The sequence below is a fragment of the Melanotaenia boesemani genome, chromosome 19, assembly GCF_017639745.1.
Source record: "Melanotaenia boesemani isolate fMelBoe1 chromosome 19, fMelBoe1.pri, whole genome shotgun sequence".
In the NCBI taxonomy this organism is placed as follows: Eukaryota; Metazoa; Chordata; class Actinopteri; order Atheriniformes; family Melanotaeniidae; genus Melanotaenia; species Melanotaenia boesemani.
Window position 1 is genome coordinate 9549074 of NC_055700.1, and position 17420 is coordinate 9566493.

Genomic DNA, 17420 nt, shown 5'->3' on the forward strand with positions numbered 1-17420 from the left:
GTGCTTTGATCTGTAATTAGAATCCTGTTTATACTTAATAAGCGAATGAAACATATTGTCTTTCCCACATCATCTGTCAGACTATGAGTAGTTTTGTCCAATGAATTTGATTTTCCATGAGGTTATGGCTCTAATTTTTGCACAAAGGCAAACATTTGCAGAGCCCTCATAGAAGTCTTGATTTGTTAATCTACAAACCTATTTCTCATCTGAAGTCCAAAGTTCTGCAAAGATATAGCTTTTTGCACTATACAGTTAAATATTTTAGATGCACAGATAATTCTGTTTCTGTAGATAAATACCAAATTATCTGTATAAAACTTTGTGTAATGACACAAACATTTGATTTCTCTTTTCACCAAAACCCCTTGTAACACTGTTTTTCAGTATTAACCACAGTCAAAGGAAAAAACAGGTTTTAGTCATTACTATTAAAAAACACAAGAATGTGGCTTTTATTATGAGCAGCATGTGACATTTTCCTGCTGTTCAATTACAATCAAGTTTTCTAACAACCTGTTTGTTTGTCTTTTGTAATGTCAAACCAAGCAGAGAAACCGATAACTCACGCAAGCCGTCATTCAATTGACGTCAAAGCGCTTTCCACCACAGGGTGGCGACAAATAGCAGTAAATACACGGCTTCAACATTTTAAAGGCAAATGGATGATCATATTGTTTACCCTTATTTTTTTTAACACATACATAAGTCTTTTATAATATAAGTATTTTTAGGCAGAATCATTTAAGGTTTGGTGGTGGGTGAGAAAGCACATCCATTTTTAGGTGTTAAAAATTAAAGCAAACAAAAATAAACATGTTGCATAAATTATATCGCATTTGTAACAGCAAACTGACATTTTTTTTAACTGTGCATAAGAAGCTATTTGCTGTTTGATCTTCATTGTACCCCATTTCTGCTAACAAACATTAGATCATCTTGATTTATTATAATTGCTTTTTTTATGTGTCACTCCTTTAATATCAGTTTATAAAATACGCCACATGATGGCAATCGCGACACAAGATAGCCCTGTTCCCTTCAAGAGCATTGCTCACAGACAGGTTTTTGCAAAACAAGACCGGACGTTGGATATTTACGCCTTCAAAATAAGAGGGCTGTTTCTTCATTGAAAAATGCCATCAACGTGGAAGTCATTTATTGTTATAAAATGCACTAAAATGTAGAGGGGAAAATAGAAAAATAAACGACTTAATGTAGCTTAGACCGCAGGCTATGGCATTATTAAGAACTTATTATATTAAGAATTTAATTATTTAAAAACTGCAGCTCTTAGTAACCCCACCTCCTCCCCATAATTTATTTAACTTACACATTCGCTGATTTATTATTTGCTGCTCCGCTGCATCTGTGTAAGAACAAGGTTTTGTATAATATATGTATGTGTATAGACTGGGCATCAATATCTGAACACGAGTAAACTTTTATTTTCTGTTTTCTTTTTGCTTCCTTAAATGAATTTTTTTTTATTACGCTATGTAAAGATTTGGTAGTTGTAGTATACGAGAAGCCTTGTATTATTTGCAAATTCATAATAAATCGAAGCGAAAGCTAACTTTTGTTTTTAAAGGTCCAACCGGAAGTTAACATCGCAATTGTGTTTATCTTGAAACCGGTGCTGCCTGGCCAATTGAGCCCAATCTTTAAATAGGAGTAATACCCTGGCGGACGGTTGCGGTAGCCTCGCGGCGCGAATATTTTTTTATTTTTCTGGATTTAAATCACACAGATAAATTCCAGGATGCCTTCAAGTAAAAATGTCCAAGGTAATTAATATCGGGATACTGAGATGTCTTGTATCTTTTTTCACCCCGCGTCTGCTTTATGTCTGGGGCTAGCTAAAAGCTTTGAGTCTTTACAATAGAGCATCAAAGGCCGACTGGCTACAGTCCAAGCTTAGCTTACATCGTTATTATCTTTCAATTCAAGTTAATATAATTTCTTTTTTAGGTGGGAAGGCCTTTGGGTTGTTGAAGGAGCAGCAAAGGCAAAAACTGGAGGAAATAAACAAGGTAAGGTTGTTGTCTTTATTGGAGCGTCTCTAACGGCATTTCATCTTTTTGAGGTCGCGTGCACTTGACTTGGCATTGGCCTTGTTTTTGAACGTGCACCACAGGCTTCAAGGCACTAAAGCTCCTTTAGAATGGATGCGACTAATGATTTCCCCGCATAGCATTTATAGTTTATTGTAGCTGACCTCGGTGTGGCATTTTATTGATTTTTACCCGACCCCTGCAGTCTCATGGCACTTGTTGAATGAATGGCTGCATGCTCCCACACATTAATGTGTTTTGGAACTATTTCCCTTTGACCTAATAGTATCGATCTCCTGGTCACTGCTAGAAAAAGCATTTGAAGCATGTTCTTTTGTGGCCATTCTCAGTCTTCTCCGCCCTTTTCCTCAGGCAGAAAACAGGTGTTTGACTGAGCTCTTTGTTTAACACGGAGCCTTGTGTAGGCAGATAACTATGGCTGTCCTCACAGATTAACTGGATGTCTGCATAATCTCTCGTTTCCCTCCTTTACTGTGACTGACTGCCTGTCATTAGCTCACCCTGTAGAAAGCAAGTCGCTTCAGGAGGGAGCTCCTAGACATTTCAGTGCAGAGCATTCCCTGTTTCTGTTATCTGGTGTTTTGCGTTCATTGGAGAAATTGGAGGTAAATGGCCTCTACTTCCTAAAGATTGGTCTAAAATTAACAGCAGTACTACGATTAAACCCAGGGTTTTTGCAGGGTGACACCCATTGATTTGAATCAGAGCGTTCTGTGGTCATGAAAATCCTGTTTGTGTTTATGTTTTTCGTCAACAAATCATACAGTTAATTTTGTTTCACAACATGGTTCTCCTTTTGCTTTCAAATTCATCCCTTTACTTGCACTGATGTATCTTCACTCATTCCTAAAAGCTCAAATACTCCTGACCCTTGTATTCCAAGTGCTTGAAAACACCCTTCGAACATTATATTTTAATAAATTTCACAGAACAGTCTGTGTTCAGTAACTTTAAATACCTCAGTTGGCAAGCATTAAGCATAATAAACCAATCTTGTTAATGTTTTCTTGTTTTTAAATTATAAGATCATCTAAATCCTGCTCAAATCAGGCAAGAAAAGGTAGAACAAATGCAAAGGTAGTGTCAATCGAAAAGGCACGTTTTCTGTACAGAAAGACATACTTTGATAATATTGGCATTCCACTTGTTCAGATACGGCTATGAGAGGACATTCCTGTGGGAGTCTGCAGGAGTGATTCAGCTCCGCTGAGTCAGGCTTCTCTGATAAACATCAAGTTGTGGCGGTCATCCTCTTTAATTACAAGTTTGACAGACACACAGAGGTCAACACAGAGAACAAACTCCATCTCTGTGTTTCTTGCTCTTTTTGTGAGATGGAGGATGACTCCCACATGGCATATTGCATCATTATAAATTAATTAGAATAGCTCCCATCAGGCTTCTTCATCCCCTTGTGAGCTGTTCTATTTAGAGGGCAACCTCACACGGTTACAAAAATCCAGGTAAAGAACATATTAAGACTATGAATTATATGAAAGATCATTTATGAAGTGAAATTTCTGACAGGACACAACTAGATTAACGTGCTTGATGCTAATATACTTCCTCCCTCCATTGTGTGTTAAGTAACTGCTTGAATCCTATAAGAAACTTTGGGTGATGTTGGAACAGATTAAAGGAGTTTCATCAAAACTATAGAAACCACTTTTTGTTTTTGCACCAGTTTCATTCACCACCCTGTCCCCTTTCAGGAATACATGGAAGACCAGAAATACAGGGATGAAGAGGATTTGGCTGAAAAATTGGAAGGACTCAAAAGTAAGTTAATCCAGTCCTCTTCTCAGTGTTAGTATCCATCCTACCATCAACATTTGTTTATTTGTTCACAGTCTACATACTCATAGTAGCCCTTTGAGTCTTGAGCATTTTGTTTTTCTCTGTGGGAAAAGACCAACTGCTGTGATTTCTAAAACATTTGAAAGGCCAAGTTCCTCCGTGGCCTGGGAGGAATGTGCTGGGGCATTCCTTTGCTTGTTGTTTCAATATGCCGAACTTTGCTGAGTATACTCATAGCTTCTGGGAAGGGAAAAAAAACATTACTACTAGTTTTTATGAGAATAAAACTGCATTATTTACAAAAAAAATTCATTGGTATTTAAAATACTTTAAAAGTACTTTGTCCACTTTCTCAATCAACGTAATATGGACATTTTATAAGTAATTTTTATAACAGAGCAACATATGGCTGTTTGTTCTAATAAGGGGTGCAGGCCCTTGAAATGGGAAATATATTTCCATGTCCTATTTTTGAGTTCAAGCCTGCTGGAGGAAATAGAGCAGTAATTTTTAAACAGAAAGAGGACCAAGCACTGAAATCCCAGGAGATTTGCTGTTTTTATTTTCTATATTTTCCTATACTGGCCCAGTGACCCAAAAGTCAGCATCCTAATGCAGCTTTGAACCACCTATCAAATCAAAACAAATCTTCTAATCATGGATAATTGTATAAATGTATTGATACACTTCTAAAATAACATGTTAAGAAATTTTACATTTGAATATCCATTAAAATCTCCAATAAAAGTAGAATTGATTACGAGTTTAAAAAAATGTAATATTACGATTTTTACGCAGCATAGACAGACCAGTAGATGGACAAAATAAACAACTGGTAAATTTTCAAAATGTATCTAATTTTTTGCCTTGTAACTGCTTTTGTTAACATGATGAATATATAGTGTATATAGCCTTTTATTATTTTCTATCATACATTTTTTAATCAGTTAGTTTATTTATTTTAAGAGGAGGATTTTATCCATTAATGTTGACACAATTACAAGTACCACATTTTGATTTGGATATCTGCCTAGAAATTTTTATATTTTTGCAAAATGAAAGCAATGAAATGCTGGATGAAGAAACATGAAACTAACAGTTCTTTGTTTTCCTTTGTTTTGGAAACCTACATGCATTGTTAACTAAGACAACAGGCCTGGTTCTCATTGTCATTCTAGTGTGACTCAGTAGAAACTATAGGGCTCAATCAGGACTGTGGAGACCGCTGTTAAATAGTTTCATAGATCCATTCGTGTTCGGCCTAATTTCCTGCACTACTGCAGTGTGCAAGCCATTAATCTCCAGTTTGAACTTTGTCGCCATAAAGTGCCACACCTGTTAACTTTATGCTCAATAAAACTGAAGTTTATAGGCTGTTTCCTTTTTATCGCTTTGTTTTTTTACAATGAATAAGTGCATTTATAACATTGGTCTTATTTATAAAAAAATAAAAAGTTGTAGAAGAACAACCACAAAAATGTTTGAGACAACTAACACAACAGCATCACGCCACTTAACATGCCCAATTTTACAATGACAGCTCAAGAGTTGCACAACTTAAAACTGGTAGCAGTGTCTGCTATCTTTCACTGGAATCAGCAACGAGGGAGTAAAACCCTTGCAAGGAAAATCATGAAGTTCTTGGCAATGCATGATTGTTTAATCTCTCTTCATTCCACAAAGTCAACCTGCTGAAAGCCAGTCCCAAAATAACACATTTTTCACATTCCTTCCCAGATGGATTTTACTTGTACATATTCTTCTGTCCTGTAATCTGTAGCACTTTATGTTGAGATTTGAGACTGTTTGGTGACCTGCTGTTAAATTTCGGAGTAAAATGAATGAAGCCAAACAGTTAAAAAAAAAAAAAAAAAAAAAAAGAAGGAAAAAAAAAATACAAAAGTGATTCTGCAGGTGAAACCTTGGGGAAAAAATATTATCTGCCAAGGAAACAACCATCCGTCATCACTGTGCACTCAGCCACCTGATGCACCTCATAATAGACTTGTGATTTCTAGTGCCGTCCTAATTTTTCCTCTTACACACTGTTATCTTTATCTGAGTCACAGCTACTGTTTTTAACTCTTAAGTTGTCTGTGTTGAAGCTCTTTTCTACTGTGGGGGGTCACTGTCTTTTAAAAGCAAGGAAAAACTTCTTATCTGTGGCTGGAGTGGCAGAGGAAATCGCTGAAGTCATCATCTGCTATTTTATCAGATTGTCTTACGCAAACAGCCCCTTAAGTTGAAACCTGCTGAAGTTGTTGGGACAGAGGATAAACTCACCAACAAAACACTCTGATTAAATCAAAATATTGTGAATGTCAGAGAAACCATAAGTTTAAAATGTGGTGTCTCAGTCGTTTAGTTACAGAACTTTCCAAAGGAAACTAGGTCAGGAGGAAACACTGAGGATTTGAGTTTTGTTCAGCTGAGCTTTTTTCTGTAGCTGCAGATGATCAACAGGCTGCACTACACAAGTGGTCCTCTCAAAATGTGGTGTGTGTGTGTCTGTGTGTGTGGAGGCCCACTCCTCAGAGTTTATGAACAGGACTGGCATTGTCCTGTCCCTCTCCCATGGGTTCTCACAGTTAACAAAGCTCCCTCTCTCTCTTACTCCTAACACACACACACAGAGCTCCCATTGTGGGACAGAAATAGCAAGTGTAATCTGACTAAAGTGGTCTTCTAAGGAAAAGAGAAATGAGGGACATTTCTGATGAAACACAAAAATGTCTGTTTACTATTGCATGTAAACAGGCACTTCAGTAATTTCTTATAAGTCGATGCAAATGCAATTGTAAGTGTTTTAAAATTTAATTTTAAGGTTCTCTGAAGTTACAAATCTGGTTTTATTTAACACGTTTCTACTGGTAATTTTCACATTGTGCGAGGTTTTGTTTTTTACTTAACTTGCCCTACAGAATTATTAAGTTTTAGCTGTCTGACAACTTGAGCTGAAACAGAATAGTTTAAGTCTAAACTACTCTGTTTAAGTAGTTTAAGTTAAACGTAATAGTTTAACTTAATAGTTTAGCAGTCTGTTGGCAGGCAATCACATGTAACTTAATGTTTTATTTGTCAAATGATTTCAGTATTAAATACAGGCTTCTGTTGAAATTAAAAACAAAGTTGCTACGTAGATGCAGGATAATTGCCTTTATAATGTCTTCAAACTTAAATTTATTGCTTACATCTTGAACTGTTATTTGAACGTAAATGTCTCTTTCAGCTTTTAGACCATTTTCTTTAACCTTCTCCAAATGTTGGCCCAGCTGTGCTTTGCCTCCTTGCTGACAGACATGCAAAACACACCCACCTGTCTGTATCAGCTGCTTATGGCTCCGTTTGCTGCTGTCAGCAAAGTGTAAAACTGATGTAGACAGTGTGTGTTAACTGTTTAGCCTATGTGGCAGATGCCAGCTGAGTGTTTTGCTGTATTAGAGAATGTGGTGTGTGAGGTGGGAGTGAATTACCACAGTTGATAACAATCCTCTGTGTGTTTGTTTTGCAGATAAATATGCTGAGTTTGACCTGAATGACCAAGGAGACATCGGTGAGTAATAACCAGCATTAAAACACCAGATGCACCTCAGATAACAACTGTCAGCACATCTGACCCATGTGCATCATTGACAGTAGGGAGCGGTAATTAATACTGTGTGTATTGTCTGACCGTCTGGCCTCTGTGAGCACAGGACCTGAACAGGCTCGTGTGTCATGGTTGTGTACTGGGTGTGAAGGGAGTCTATACACTACAGTGAAGCATGTTAAACTGGCTTTCAGCAGGTGTGAGGTGAACTCTGGTGTCACAGTGGATATAAAGCCTGTTTGCAAGTCCTAAAACTTGCTGAATGTCATCTAGATCAATTTTGCCAGTGTTATTTATTTATTTGTTTGTTTGTCTTCAGGACCAACAAATATTTTTACTTTATATTTTGCTGAGAGCCACATTGGTTACACTTTTCTTACCAAACTACTCAAGGTATGCTACTTCTGTGCAACTCATGCCATGATTGAGGTGTGTGTATCATGCAACCAGTATAGATATTTTAGCTTGTTAACATGGGAGCAGAAATAAAGTCCCTTGAAGGTCAATTCTTTAATAAAAGCTTGATCTATCTTGATTGATCTGAGCCATCATTCCCTGCTATGATGACAAACCTGCCATTTCAAAAGTCATTTATTCCTGCTGTTATCATGTTTGTCACTATTATCTAATGTAAACCCAGTCTAGTGTGGATTCATTTTAGTGTTTTATGTTTATTTATCACTGCAGTTGTAAACCAAATTGCTCTCTTAGGGATTAAAGACATTTAAACCTTGAACCTTTTTATCTTTCTTCTTCTGTGACATAAAAGAACAAATTAGCCAAGGTCTGTGGTGTGGGTTGTAGAGAGATGTAGTCACACAAACTGCAACTTAAAACAAATTCAATACCCCCATCTGCCTCTAAAACCACAGTAACTGCAAAGTCTTGAACCTCTCTGGAGGCACAGTAAGTTTTATTTTTCCTCTTCTGAGCCACTTAATTAACACAGCAGAAGGTGGAGGAGGGTGAGCCACATCTTATGAATTGCTCTCTCTCCATCCAGTGACAACTATCAAGGATGAACTATCAAACATCATAAAATAAAACATTGAGAAACCAAAACATGCTTGTACCTCACCCTCATCTGAAATAACCCCTGCATACTTTGTGGTACTTTTTGACGAATTACTGAGTACATAAATTGTGTTATTTTAAATCGACTAGATCTCTGAATTTGAGTGCTCCCAAATTGACAAAAAGTTGGTTTGTGGGTTGTCTGTACTGAGCATTGCATACAGTCCTTAGTGCTCTTTTCTGGATGATGTTTATGGGTTTTGTTTTTGTTTTGTATATGCTCCCCCAAACTTCCACACAATAAGTCAGGTATGGGAACAGTACAAAGTATAAAACAAGGTTGAACTGATGGGGTTTTTGGTTCTGAGTAATATTGTGACAATTTATTTGTCATCAACTATTACTCCAACCATTTTATTAGGGGGAACCCATCAGGTTTAAGGCCATAAACCTGGGGGACACAATGTTTATTACACTGTTATGCACACTGTTGCCCATTCAACTAACAAAACTAAACCTTAAATTTCTCAAAGTTGTCCTTATTATAGTGTCGATTTTGATGCTAACTCATATTCTCCACCCTGATTGTGGATGTAACTGTGTGCTTCACCTTTTCTCAGATCTGATGGGTTTGAAGCGAATGATGGAGAAGCTCGGAGTACCCAAGACACACTTGGAGTTGAAAAAAATGATTGTTGAGGTGACGGGTGGCAGCAGCAATACCATCAACTACAGGGACTTTGTCAAGATGATGCTCGGCAAGCGCTCTGCTGTCCTGAAATTGTAAGTAAGCCTTTGTTTCAGATAGAAAAAAAAAAAAGTGAAATTATATGTAAAACATCTGCTGGTTCATTGTGTGTATATTTGTATCTCTGGAAAGGAGGTTACTGTTGTCAGTCAGCTGCTTCATCTATCAGCAGGGGGCATAGGGATGACGTGCGATGATGTCACTACTGATATTGGTTGCCATGGCAACAAAACCAACCTATGAAGCCTATCCATAGTCAACGCCCTTATCTTTAGCTGGGATCATGCGCTTAAGTATCTGATTATAGGCTGATTAACCACCAACAGCCACATAGAGCTGACAGAATTCCTAAAACCAATATGATCCTTTTCTACAATTTCATCTTTCTCAATAGCAATTAGGTCTTTAGAACCTATTATTAGGTTTCTGTTGATATTTAATGTTGGATAAGGTCATATATTTTTGTCTGGTTTGAAATTGGGTAATGTAGTCTGTAGGCCTTTTAAAGCAACCTTGCACTGGGTCAGCTTGGAGAAGCCAGAGTCAGCATGGCTGCTGCATGTCAGCTTTACTAGACTAAGCTGGCTGGACCCCTCAGAAGACAAATCTCATAATCCCAAAACCACCCAGAGGAGAAAATGCATAATGTTTCCTCTTTAGCCCCTAACAGTTTTTTGAAAGTGTATTCCATAATCCCACAGCCTGCTATTTATAAATGTCTCATCCCCTGCTGTGCATCCTCCCCACCTGCTAGCATTCTAGTAAGATAATCTCTGCTTTCCAGAAATGTTAGTTATGTGTCCACCACAAGAATGGTATACCAGTGATCACATTTTGTTTAGCAAATTACAGACCACCAAATTTACGCAGCAGGTGAAATCTCAGCTTCATTAAGATCAATTTACTTGCAACAGTTTTTGACATAGTGTAGGTTAGGGCTGGGTGGTTAATCAATAAAATCGATAAATCGAATTTTCCTTTTCTGGAGATTTATTTTTATGAAAATCAGCCCTCCCTCCACACCAGAACGGTGGTTGTCTGACAGATTTTCAGTGAAGTGACCCTTCACTCACGCCTGGGATTTAGCTGTGCGTATAACTGCAGTGAGAAATGCTGCTCTCTATGAGATGTAGAAGTCAACTTAACACACAAACCCTAGTTAAGAGACAACCTTCATCAGGGGAATTATTCCTGCAGTGGAAAGAGATCACGGAAGCATTGTGTCGCATATTTCAATGTAAGATATGAAGTCGTTTATATGGTGGAAAAGCTATGACATTATATGCTTTATTTTTGCTGGCATTCATTTATATAAACAAATGTTTTTATTAAGTTTATTTATGTTTTGTAAAAGAAAAGAAAAAAAATCGATTGAAATCGGATTTGGTTATAAAAAATCTGAGATTTTATTTTTAGGCCCAGCCCTAGTCTAGGTGGTTGAGTTTGTTTTTTGTTTTTTTTAAGAGCTTGCAGCCCGCTGGCCCTGCTGATAACAGCCATGCTCTGCAAAATCTACTTTGTGTGGTTCTGCTTTTGTCTTATTAAAAAGAGAGGAAATGGGCGGGAGAAGTAAAGGGCAGAAAACTGCACATTAATCGTGTTATTGAAAGAGTTTGGTAGGACAACAATTGATTTTGTTCCAACTACAGGAAATTAGTTTAGGCCAGGCTCCACAATTGCACATGCATAGTATGAGGGCAACACACAAATACAAAAGGAGAAGCAATTATTGTAACTTGATCTGGTATGGTTTTAAAAGACATGTAAGGCATGTAGCAACTAGTTAACAAGTAGCAATAGGGGAAAGTGATCAGGACATAAACTGTGGTTATCCTTTGAGAAAGTAAGAGCTGTGCGTGCATCATGGTGCATAATGGCATTTTTATCAGTGCTGTCAGTGTTATGTACACTGTGTAACAAATCAGTCTTCATCAGTGGTTATTGGAGTGACCTCAAGCTGCAAGGGAGCAGAGAAGTTATCAGTAAATGTGAAGGAAAAGCAGAAGTGAAAGTGGTTATCAGTGACGTGCCAGCATTTGAGTTGCTGAGTGCTGGTTTCCTCGTTGGGATCATTGGTCCTTATGGGCTTAGTGCAGCTTTGCAGAGTTTTCCAAAAAAGGAAATTTAAGACAGGCATTCGCTCTGAATAGCTCCCGTCAGTTCACTCACTCTGCTGTGTAAGACATAAACCACTATCCCCCTCAGTTCTTTTGTGGTTTCTCGTCCTCCTCTTCCCCACTTACAACTCAGATTCTTTATACTGGCTATAACTGTGGCTTTATGTATAATGCAGTTAATATCTCTTTGTGCACAGAGTTTATACCCTTAAACCATCTGTGTCTCATATTTACATTTTCCTGTCTTCACGCCTCTCTCCGTGGTGCTGAAAGTCCTTGTTAAGTTGTTTTAAATTTATTTTCATGAATTAATTGGTTATTACACTAGAAAATTATTCATATTTATTTACCATTTTGTTTTAAACACAAGGTTTTTCTAGTTTCTAACATGGAGATATTTTTTGTGTCTTAAATTGGGGGGACTTCATTAATCCCCAAAAGGTAACAATGGTAAGTAAATAAATAAGTGAACTAATAAAAAAAACATAAATTGTATTTTGGTTCCAGGATAGATATTTTCTAGCCTTTACAAAACCTGAAATGGTACTTTCCAAGAAAATTGGTATTAATTGAAAAAAAATCATATTTTGCAAAATTAATGTGCTTACTTGGAGGTGTACATTTATAAACATCACAGTGGATGGCATGTGGTGTTTTGTCATCACACTCAGTGATGTCATAGTTAACATCGCCTTACGTCATTACCACAGACCTACTACTTTACACTGGAGTAACTGAAGATTACGTTGGTATTAAACTATAATCAACTTAAACAACCCACCCCACAAATGGATCTCCAGCAGTCATCTTCCACATGGTAAACAGAAAATGCCCCATCAGTTTAAAAAAAAAAAACCTGCATGCATTATCTTACCTCTCAAGCAAGTAATTTATTTATTTATTTAAAGAAAAAATAACATGAAAAGTAATATTTAAACTATTTTATGCCTCTTTTCTCTCGTCAGAGTTTTGGTTTTTGAGGACAAAGCAAACGGCACCCCCTGCAAGCCAGAAGGACCCCCTCCAAAACGGGACATTGCTAGCCTGCCTTAAGTGTAGACGTCAGGCTCCAGACTGCGGAGCCGAGGGACCATCTGTGATTTCCTTGGAATAACGTGGAGTGTTGTATTAATGTGGGACCAGTGATCGAGGATGTTATTTTGTGAATATATGTGTGTGGTTCCTGTCATTTGGAAGACGGAGCCTAAAACTCACTAAATGATGTTTGACTGTGAATATTATTCATGTTTTTTTTTTTTTCTTTTAAACCAAACATAGCATTAGTCGTACATGTAATCAGATTGTTACTTTTTTACTAAGCATTTCATGGATATCTTTTAAGGGAAAATTCAGATTTCATTTAGGTAATAGCATGAGAGTAGAGGGTAGAATGCTTTTAGACAAGCACAAGACAAAAAGCTTTTTTTTTTTCTTTTTTTTTTTTTCTCTTTCCAGCACATTTTTTTTAAACTATCCGCAGTAGTCTTGCATGGACAGCTGCCAGGCTAATCTTGGTCAGCAAATGCTTAGATCAGGTGCCAGAGAATACCGGACCAGCCCATTTCCTCCAGATCACCGGTCCCTGGAGCCCAAATACAGATCTGGAATCAGTCATTTAGGTATCATGAAATGATAAACATTTGGAAATGGGTGCATTGCTACTGTATGAGTTTTAAATTTTTACTCATGCTAATTGACCGAAGAGAAGGAGCTTGCTTTTACTGTTGGACTTTGGGTTCCAGTATGAGGCTTGATGACCAGAAAAATGGACCTGGTTTTAGATCTGTGAGGACAAGCACCTGCTTTTGGAAGGAGTGTGATTTACTGGCACAGAAGCAAAAGAAAATGTACATAGCATGCTACACAAAGTACAATCATGTTCTTTCCAAGTGCCTCAACTTGCAAATACTGTAGAGATTAAACACGGTTTGGAGGAGGAAGAGCACAATAGTATTCGTTATAAGTTCTAAGGTATTTTATTTCTGCAGTTAATAAACTTTCATAATTGGTAAAATAGGTGTAATGATCATTTATTTCTATTTGTGAGGATTTTTTTGTTTTTGTTTGTTTTCCATCATTTTTCTGAATGAAATTCACAAATGTTTCTTCAATTTTATGTAGTTTGGGGGGTTTTTTTTTTTTTTTTGTTTTTTTTGGGGTTTTTTTCTCATCCATTTTCTAATTATTTTGTATTTCACTAAAAGTATTCAATCTATCAGAAAATTGTCTTTGATTTTTCTTTTTCCCCTTTTGTTGTCTCATCTGTCTGGTCTTTTCAACCATTTTCCTGTAAATTGATTTTGATTTATTGGTTTTGTTTTTTGTTTGTTTTTTGGGTTTTTTTTATCCCATAATTTCTGTAATTTGTGCCTCTCTGTTTATGTCCATTGTAAAATTTCTTGTAACTCGCACTACTAACTATTGTGATATTGATACTTTTACATGTTTTACACCATTGTTTTAAGTCATGACATGTTTTAGTGTTAAGATATACATTGTTTGCAAACACCAAAGGAATTAAAGTTCTTCTTCCACTGGCCTGTTAAACATGTGCATTGCTCTATCTTAACACATTGTAGGCTTTAACAGTAAGAGATTTAAAGTATAAATACAATTTGCTAAAATATCATCCATTTACAATGGGCCCCACAGTCTAAAACCATATCTCATTTGACCCTGAAGTTTTTGATTCAGTTTCCATATCGCATAACAACAACATCTTGGGCGTTTTGTGCCAGTAAGTGATGTTATCTGTTTAGCAAATCACAAGCTGTATAATAAATTACCATCATCTATTTCCCTCACATACAAGATACAGTGAGTCTTTAGTTCCCACTTCTCATCAAGTCATTCTTTTAATGTTCTGTTGCTTCCATTCTTTTGAGCTTTCATTTGATGTGTATGAGTGAATGTATGCACTTGAGCAATAAAATGTTTCCAATAAAAAGTAAATAGCAAACAGTCCTTTAAATGGGTTTGAAAGTGTCTTGCATATTACTTCTAATTTAAGATAGCAGCTGCTTGGTGTGGAACACCAGAGAGGATAATAAGCAAGACTTTAACAAGCATGCTAACAGGCGGACCCAGTAGGATTATAATAAGCACCTCTGTAATTAAAATGATAACCACTGCTGCATGTAATGAACTGCCAGCAGCTTACGTAGCCACAGTAGAGGGAAAAGACTGGGACAGTGCTATGATTCTCTGAGAAAAAAGGAAAATGTGTAAAAGGTAACACTAACTCTCAGTCCATGTTAGGGTTTCTTCTATTAAAATGTAATCCGTTTTATACATTTTGTTGCATTTATTTTACCATTTCCAGGACTTAAAGTGTGTACAGCTTTTTGTGTTATTCACACTTCACTCACACTTTTCTTCTGTAACCACTATATCTTCATGCATTCATTAGATTAAGCTAATTTGTTATATATGTTAGTTTTTTCTTCTTTTTTTTTACTTTATATTTTTCGCTCTTGACTATCAACACATAATCACATAAGCAGACGTTTACCCTGCTTATCTGTAACTTCTTTAATTCACATACATTGCCATCTACTGGACACTCAAAGCCAATGTGTCAGTGTCATACAAAAATATTACCCTTTTCTCTCTCGTTCCCTCGATTACGGAAGCCGAGAGCGGCCGTCATCGGCTATATTTCTTTTTCTTCTTCTTCTTCTTCTTCTTCTTCTTCTTCTTCTTCTTCTTTTTAACATTATCTCGAGATAACGAGGACCGTTTTCTCGCGATAACGGGATAACATCATCTCAACGAGATAATTAGTTAGTGTGGCTCCTAATTTTAATGATCAAAAGAGATCCCATGACTGCTGATGGAAGGGCTACAATCATGCTGTATGTGTAACTATGTCAATGAGTGATTGGTAAAACTTACCTATCAAACACGTCGCAATTTCAGCCTTTGTCAGACTTGGTAACTTGCACGATCCGACGTCAGTTTGAGTCCCTTGCTGCACTGAAGCATCTCAGTACAGATCAGCTCTGTTCCCCCACGAGCACTGACAGCTCTGCAGAGCTCCTTCAGAGCCAGACTGTTGCTCCAAGCAGCGCTTGGAGGAGGTCCGTGATTCTGCCAGTAGACCACAAACACACTAATTAAAATCCAGTATATTTTATTAGTGTTCATCCTTAATTTATCTTATTTTTTATAATTATTATTATTAAGAAATTAATACACTATACTTTCCATTACCTCTTTTTGTATTCCTACCTTTTTAATATTCTGATTAAGAAAATAAACAGATATAGAAACCTCCTTTGAAAACTTGTGACTGCATGAAAATCACATTGTAGTTATGAATATGAAGCGAATTAAGAAAGTAGGATAGGTAAATGGTCTGTATTTATATAGAGCTTTTACTGTACCTGGAATGATACCCAAAGCGCTTTACATTATACATCACATTCATCCTTTCATACACACATTCACGCATCATGGCGGAAGCTGCCACGCAAGGTGCTCAACTACGACCCATAAGAAGCAATTTGGGGTTAGGTGTCTTGCTCAGGGACACCTCGACATGACAGGCCAGTGATCAAACCGGCAACCCTCAGGCTACATGACGACTACTCTACCCACTGAGCCACGCCCCCGTAATTTCTAATTTAAAAAGAATGTATCCTGTTATTTAAAAAAGTCAAATAAGAAAATAGACATTTATATTTTACCAGAAATGTAGTATTATCATAAATTTAGAAAAAGGCATAACAATATATTTGGTGTAGTTAACTACATTTTTTTTTTTCAGATTGATAGCGCAAGCTACATTTTTTTTCTTTTTTGCAGTCTTTACAGTGCCATGTGTTTTGGGGTACAGTCTTTCTTTTTGGTCGTACACATACACACACACACACACACACACAAAATCTCCATATATTAGGGCTATCAAACAATGGAAATTTTTAATCACAGCTTTCAAATAAATGAATCATGATTAATCATAGCTTTCAAATTAATCACAAATTTCAAATAATTTCAAAATGGTTAATTACCATGCTATGCCTGAAATTTGCCCGTTTTTACTGTATCGTATCAACAGAAAGAGCCGATGCTACAGATATTTACTGTTTACTGACCTTCCCTTGGGTAAACGTCAGATGTCCAAGGGTCAGTAAATGCAGCATGTAATGTACTGCTATGTTGTTCTAAATTATCTCTACCATGTTCTAGATCATAAGGCAGAATTCATATATCATAATCTCACCTACTGTCTCCATGGTGATAAATTCTAAAACCACCAGATGTGACGACTGTTGATAAAATAGATCATTGGCTATTTGTTTTACACATTTTTCTTTACTTTTTTACACTTTTTTCCTGGTCAGCGCTCCTGCTTGGCACCCATCAGCACTTTTGTAGACTCGCCCCTGCATAGCTGAAATATAAATATTTTCTACGTCTACACCCTTTCGTCAGCCACTGGGTTGAAGAAGGTCCTGCCAAACACAGTAGTTTGGGGTAAATATGTGATGGTATGAACCATGAACCACTTTTCTTCTCAGTTGAATGATAAACAATCGCAATGAGAGAAAACCCGATCAGCTGATTACCAACAGCTTTCGCTGCACAAACAGAGACGACCAGAGTGTCACTAGAGCAGCCACGTTGGTGCAAAACACAGCTGGACTGTCACAAGTTTAAAAAGACTGTGGGAAAAGTGCAGATGTGGAACCTTCTCACTGCCTCTGTGACTGCAGATATCCAGCAGCTGCCTCCAGAGTCCCACAGGCAAAAAAGGCCTGATAGGACTCCTTCTTATGTTGAGATAGCCTTGTAACTTTTCTTTCTAGGTTTTCTGGGTGGTCATTACTTGCCTAGAAATTGCAGCAGCACATTTGAAGAAATAAATAGAGCGGCTATTCAAGACAAAGCCAAAGGGAGACCACCCTGAGATTAGTAATAAATCTAATTTGTTACTTGGCAGTGGTATATAATAAACTGCGAGCATCTTATACCTTCATTGGTCTAAAGCTCTTGATCATTTTTTTGCTTTGTTTGTAATCAAGTCTCATTATCACATGCAATGCAGACAAATTGGAGAGAAGACAGAGATAAATACA

General features: G+C 37.0%; 1 protein-coding gene across 1 annotated transcript; it reads left to right on the top strand.

Annotated features, from left to right (window-relative positions):
* Nucleotides 1-1649: 1649 nt before the first annotated feature.
* Nucleotides 1650-13877, top strand: aif1l (allograft inflammatory factor 1-like). The gene is made up of 6 exons (XM_041969698.1): nt 1650-1787; nt 1972-2033; nt 3788-3854; nt 7384-7425; nt 9096-9258; nt 12306-13877. Exons 1-6 carry the CDS (start codon nt 1763-1765, stop codon nt 12391-12393), a joined length of 447 nt encoding a protein of 148 aa, XP_041825632.1. The 5' UTR covers nt 1650-1762; the 3' UTR covers nt 12394-13877.
* The last annotated feature ends 3543 nt before the right edge of the window (nt 13878-17420 follow it).